The 6,859-nt window shown below is 34.1% G+C and overlaps 1 protein-coding gene across 1 annotated transcript; it reads left to right on the top strand.

The window, feature by feature from the left end:
- Positions 1–557: 557 nt before the first annotated feature.
- Positions 558–6,278, top strand: LOC106792826 (meiosis-specific transcription factor mei4-like). The gene is made up of 2 exons (XM_014759352.1): positions 558–776; positions 5,049–6,278. The coding sequence occupies exons 1-2, from the start codon at positions 558–560 to the stop codon at positions 6,276–6,278; spliced, it is 1,449 nt and encodes a 482-aa protein (XP_014614838.1).
- The last annotated feature ends 581 nt before the right edge of the window (positions 6,279–6,859 follow it).

Below are 6,859 nucleotides of genomic sequence, written 5' to 3' on the forward strand. Positions count from 1 at the left end.
CTCTCTCTCTCTCCTCTTATCTCGTTAGATACAAAAACGATTTGTTACGTATAATAACGAAGTGACGTTCGTACATCATGAGTGAATTAACAGTGTCGGACTTAACAGGATAATTCTGGTGAATAGAATAGAATAAATAAATGATAAAAAGACGAAATTTGATCGTGATCGGTGTTATTCGGTGAGGAAGAAGAAAGGATCCTTCTTCCTTTTTATTTCCTCGTGTCGATTATATGAGAATATATGGATAGATTAGTGGGAAATGTTCCACGCATTGGGATTAATCTCGGATGATAAACTATCATCATTGGTGCTTTTTATCGGTGCTAAGCTCGTCAAAGTTTAAGCTCGACAAGTTAAGTACTAGAACAAGTAGAAGAAAAAGAAGAAGAAGAAGAAGAAGAGAGAAGAATGATAGTTCTTTGGCTGGTGGTCAAAGTTAATCGTCGATTAATGGTTCGAATCACATAGGAAGAAATAGGTGTTGAAGTCTCCTGAGAAGCCCGAGCTAAATCGCTCGTTAAGCTTCTATTCTTGAGGCTGTTGGCTTTCCAAGAATGCCGCGGCCGTCGCGCGATACTTACGGAGATCAAAAACCACCCTTCTCTTATATATCGCTTACGGCAATGGCGATATGGTCATCGCGAGATAAAATGTTACCTCTCGCTGAAATATATAAATTTATCGCCGACCGATTTCCTTATTATCGAAAGGACACACGCCGATGGCAAAACTCTCTCAGGCACAATTTATCCTTCAACGATTGCTTCATCAAGGTTCGTTTATTCATTTTAATTTTTTAATCAAGGATCACAAGGTCTATTACAATAAACCCATGAAATATTTTGCAATATTATATTTGATGTATTATATTCAAAGTTATACGCGTTGACAGTACCACCCCATTTCGATTTACGATTTTTACTTTCATTTATTAAGTTTTCTTTTTACCGGGCGCGTTATGCAAATCATTCGAATATGATTTCTATATGTTTCTTCAAAAATAATCTATTTACTTTTAATTCGTCGTTAATTATTCAATTTACTATCGCCACACGTGTGATCGATAGTAAAAATACAATATAAACGTTTGCTCGACATATATATATATGATAGAATGCGTGTAATATTTTTTAGGGTCAAATGATCAAACCTTCGTAGACAAATATTTTAAATCGTAAAGTAAAATATTGAGATTATTATGTTTTTATACAAAAATTACCTATAGATAATTTAGAAATTTGTAGAAATTGTCGTAATGTAATTAGGAAAGGGTTAGGAGGGTATAGAACGGAAAAGAGAGTGAGTTAAAATTTGATAATCTTTTTCAAACGATAGTTCTATCAAAGTATAATATAAAATGTCTCTCATTCTTATTTGTTTTTTTATTTTTATAAGAAAGGCTCGCACCTCTCAATAGATTCTATATTATTATTGTACGTTTTGTGACCATCTGCGTTTCGCACCTGCCAACCTGATCATCGACTTAACGCGTCTTCGCTCTCCAAACGAATAAAAGGCTTGTGTATTATTATTACTTGTCGACACATATCCATTTCATCGACAGGAATCACGACCAACTTTCTTTTTCTATTTTGATCTATCGAAAATGAAATCAAAGATAAACGCCTTTTTTTTTCCTTCCTTCCTTCCTTCGTAGAAGTTGATTCTATATATTTTGTTGTCGTTGTTGTTGTTGGTGTTTTTGTTGTTTGATAAACTAAATTATTGTGCAAATGTTTGTAATTTAAAAAAATAACTAATTCATTTCTGCGCGAGCGAACAAACTGGAAAGAAAGATAATCACGCGAGTTTGATATTTCTTTCATTTATTTTTTATCTTTATTCGAATGATTTATATGCAACTATTTTGTCTAATTTTTCATCTAACACGATCTCGTATCAATCAAATATAAAAATACGCTTGACGCTTGTAAAAATGAAAAAGTTACAGACCGCGAAATCGGGAATTGTAAAATGAGAATATTTAATTCATTCTTATTCCGAAAAGGGGCAGTTTTTTTCGTTGTCATTCATTGTGAAAATAATGCAATAGCCTTTTAAGGAAATTTATTTAAGTCAAACGTAATTAGTATAATGTAATTTCCCGTAGAAATTAATTTCCCGTAATTTTTAGTCAAACGTCAAATATTTTCAATGTATCGCATATTATTTTAAAAAATATACATCATACTTTTATCATTTATAAAAAATAATATCAAACATTTTTTATCACATTAAATTAATTAATTTGCTTCTTAGATAGATGCATACCTATCCCTATCTGCTATACATTTTTATTTGCCGTCGGACAAAAATCTTATTTTTTTACCTTTTCACGTAAAGCAAATTTCTTCTAAAGTTTTTTAATATTACCACGTTTAAATAATACATTGAAATATATTAAATCTATTATCCCCCACCGTGGGGATAATATAACAATTTTCATCAAAAAGATTAGACACTTGAAATTATATTTAATGTACTTATATTTCCCATAGTTCATTCCCATAATTATCTTTAAAATTGCACTCGTTCGTGTATCGAAACTAAAATGTTATTATCTTCTATTTCGATCATTAGTTGACTAGCCGAGCTATTTTAGATTGTATTTTTTTTTCTTATACGATTACATCATTTAGATATATATTAAAAAAAGCAAACATTGCACACACAAATAGAAAAAGAAAGATATTTTACTTTGTGCGCGAGTCTTCAGGATGTCCTGTTTGTTGGATCATTCCATGTGACATGTGCCATATGTCACCGGTGATGTGTTTTTAGAATATAAAAATGAAAAAATAATAATAAAATATCTATCTGTTCTCCCCTACCAGGATAGAAGTTCAAATATACCGCAAACATTAACACATGTGGCGGTTACACAGCCAATAAGATATTGTGCCTAGTATGCAACATTGTTGCGATCTTCAATATATATCTATATATATATATATATATACCTATGTGCGTGTAAACGTCGTGTTACTAGACACGCAAGCATTATTGCGAAAACTTTTCACAACCCCTTATTATTCAGGGAAACATATCGTCGAATGATATTTCCAACTAACTTTTGGACGAACTAACTTTTTCTTTACAACGAAAAGATATCCAACTTGTACTTGATATTCTTTCTGACAATAAACGATCGAATTTGAATCTAATTGAATTCTACGCAAAATACGATAAGAAATTTCCTTTTGTCTTTTTTATGATATCAAATAAACCTGATTAATTTCCAAATAAATATTTCTCCGATTATAAACTAACAGAAGTGAATAGCAAATAACCGTGCAAACGCGATAAAATTATAAATACTAAATTCTATAGACATGACATTTATATAAAGTTATTTTCACATTAATTTGCAAAAGTCAACATATTTATTTACTTTCATTCTTGTAGATATTATTTTTCAATAATTTTATACTTTTTCAAAGATATATAATTATCTATCAAACTCGTTTCGATACCATCAATTAAAGAATGTTGCACTAGCTGACTAGACACAAATTGTTATCTAATATTTATATATACCTACATGTGTGTTTGCGAAACGAAACAAAAAAAATCGAGTACGAGCAAATAAAAACTAGTTAAGAATGCAAAAAACAGTTTTGAAAATGTTAATGATAAAAGTCAATGATGCGTATCGTTATTATTATTATTATTCTTGCGTACTATTGTTAAAGTAGATCAAAATGTGTGATTGAAAAATGATATAATTATACTAAGATTTTTATTAAATTAATAGAAACCTTTCATGCACATAAAGTAAGTTTATGGGACAGATAAATAATAATGTCAATATGCACGCTCGTTTAATATCATTTTTCCTTTTCTTTTCTTTTCTTTTTTCTTAATACGCGCTTTTGAATTTGTTTTATTTGAAGATGTAAACGATAGACGATGACACGATATACTTATAATCCTTTGATACAAAGTGCATAAATTCATTTTCCATCGGATATATCTTTGTATGTGAGTGTTGTTATTAGGATTGACTAGTTACACATATTGGATAGATAAAAAAAAAGAAAAAGAAAAAAAGAAAAAGAAAAATATATATTGTAAGGTGAGAGGTGTAAGGAGGGAGCTAAGTTCATTACACCGAGAATGAACAGGTTTTACATTTAATAAGGCGAAATGATTATCTGTCGATCGGGTAAGTTGATTCGATTGGAAAAGAAGCTCGTCCGCTCCCGGTAGATTATAATAAGCGGACTATGAGTAGAAGGGGAAGGAAAATATATTATGGTCGACGTTATTAGTGCCTCCGACAGCGCGTTCGATGAGACCGATTACTATTTGCACCGACAAACCGCATCCTTGGTTAAATGTACCAACTCGTGTGCTCTTCTCTACTGTCTTATGAAGGATAGCCTAAGGTTCAACTTCCGAGATATAGTACTATCGATGAGATATATAGACTGATACTAGAACTGGGCTGGTCTATAGCTCTTTTCTAACAAGTAACCGAAGATAGATAGAACCAAGAGAAAAAATCTTAGAGGAAAGAAACTATTCAATGGTATCATTTCAACAAGTTCTTGCCTTATTTTCTTTATGATCGTACTACAAATAATTTCCTCCAACCTCTCTCTCCCCCCCCCCCACACTCCCTCTGAACTCCAAGGTTTTTTATCGAGTTAAATAATAATTATCTTTTGCTAATAATATATATATATATATATATATATATAACGGGATCAAATGGTACTTATATTTCATTAAGAGAAATTCAAATCAATACTTTTGCATTGCAATTACGATTCGGATTGGGATTGGGAATGAATGTGATTTAATGCGATTATACGCGCGATTATAACGTCGGATTGAATCAACAACAACAACAAAAATACATATATCTTATTTAAGAATATGACGTGAAGATATTTTGAAAGACTAGACCAAAGGGAATGAGAGAAACGAAAATACATAATAATAGAGAAATAGTAAAGCGCGATAAACATCAGGACCCTTCGATTACAAGTCGAATAGTGCAAAAATTCGAAGCGACTGATAAAATATTCTCCACGTTCCAGGTACCACGTGGACCGCACAGACCAGGCAAAGGTGCCTATTGGGCCCTTCACCCAGGTGCTCTGTCCATGTTCGAAAATGGCTCGCTTCTTCGTCGTCGGAAACGTTTTAAACTTCACAAACCCGACAAGGAATTGTTAAAATCGGAACTTCAAGCGTTGGCTTCGGCGATGCCACCACCTTGTTCGGACCAATCGCCAGTTAATAATGTCAATAACAGCCCGACGAGCAGTACGACGGGGACAGGCCTAAACGTAGCGAGTTTGCATCGATTGAGGGACGATTTATTACGTTGGGAAATGGAGGAAAGACGAATGATGATAAGTTCGGCTGGTTCTGGAAGTAATGCAGGTTTTCCGAACGGCTCGAGTCCGAGTCCAAGCGGATTCGATGCCAATAACGAAGCTGTTGCCGGATATTATCTGTTGTCGCCGGAAGTTAGACAAAGATTGACCAGTACAGAGAGTAGCAACGAAATTCTAAGGACGTACGAAGCTGCCCTGCTTCAATCGGGCACATGGAATTTTTCCGCGTTCCCTGTTTCACCGTACGTATCTCAATTATCTTATCTACAACAAACAACGGGACAGCTTCAACCATCCAACACCGAATCCCCGGATGCACGTCGACTTTGTACTCGTACATCTTTACCCGGACTCGACGTCAGAGAAAACAACGAACGTTTCTTGGCCGATAATAACAATCCTTACGAACTGGGTTACCGCGATAACGTTAACGAGGACGAATCCTTGTCGTCTTCATCGAGGATCAGTGCGATCTATGGTAGCATCGTCACGGCACCGCCATCGCCAACTTCATCCATCTCACCTGGCTCACCTATTTCTAAAAATTATCGAGCAAACAATCGATCCTCGCCATTACTTAGCATAACTACCGACCAAATCACCAATTTAACAACGGATCATGTCACGACGTCTCAGGCATCCTCGCCGAATAATCGAGATCCTATCGTTAATTTAACTTCGACCATCAACAATACCAGCCTATCGTCCTCACTAGGCATTGGGAAAAAAACGAAGAAACCTTTCACCATAGAGAACATCATCGCACCTGACGAAAACGAATTAACCGAACCGAAAAGTGTGTCGTCGCTTGATTCGACAACGAAAAAGTCACCGCTATTAGCACCAAGACCACTTTATGCTGCTGGTTATCCTTTACCTGTTGCTACTTCGGCTATTCAAAGACATTCCTATGGAGCTGCGACTTAAATTATAAACGATTGTCAGACAAGAATTTCGGAATATATATTTAAATCTCTTTAAACGAACGAGATTTTAACATACAAATTTAATAACCGAAATTCTATTAGAAGGGAAAGAACCTTCTATATTGTCTAAACTAATCGATTTCTATTCGAATGATCGTTCGAATGGATCGTTCTCTACTCGTTACAGTATTGCGAATAAAGACAGTGATCGTTTCAGTGTTTTTTCTTATAAGCCATTTTGGTGAACATCGAACGCGTTCTCCAGAATAAAACGAACTGACATTTGAACTAATCTGTTAACGATAAGAAAAAAAAGTGTCTTCTTTCGGGATACGAAAAGTAAAGGATTGAAAGGACAATCGATAAGATACGAAAGAAATATTTCATTCCTTTTCTAGTGTAACTCAAAGGTGTTGTTGTTCAAAGACTTTTCTCTCTTTCTCTCTTTTTCTCTCTCTCTCTCTCTCTCTCTCTCTCTCTCTCTCTATTTCTTTCCTTTCTTCATTTCTCTCTCTCACTCTTTCTCTTTCTTTCTTTCTTTCTCACTTTGGGAATCGTTTACTACCAGATTAAAAAAGAAAA

This window comes from Polistes canadensis, unplaced genomic scaffold (genome assembly GCF_001313835.1).
Source record: "Polistes canadensis isolate GaletaPanama2010 unplaced genomic scaffold, ASM131383v1 scaffold_788, whole genome shotgun sequence".
Taxonomy (NCBI): domain Eukaryota; kingdom Metazoa; phylum Arthropoda; class Insecta; order Hymenoptera; family Vespidae; genus Polistes; species Polistes canadensis.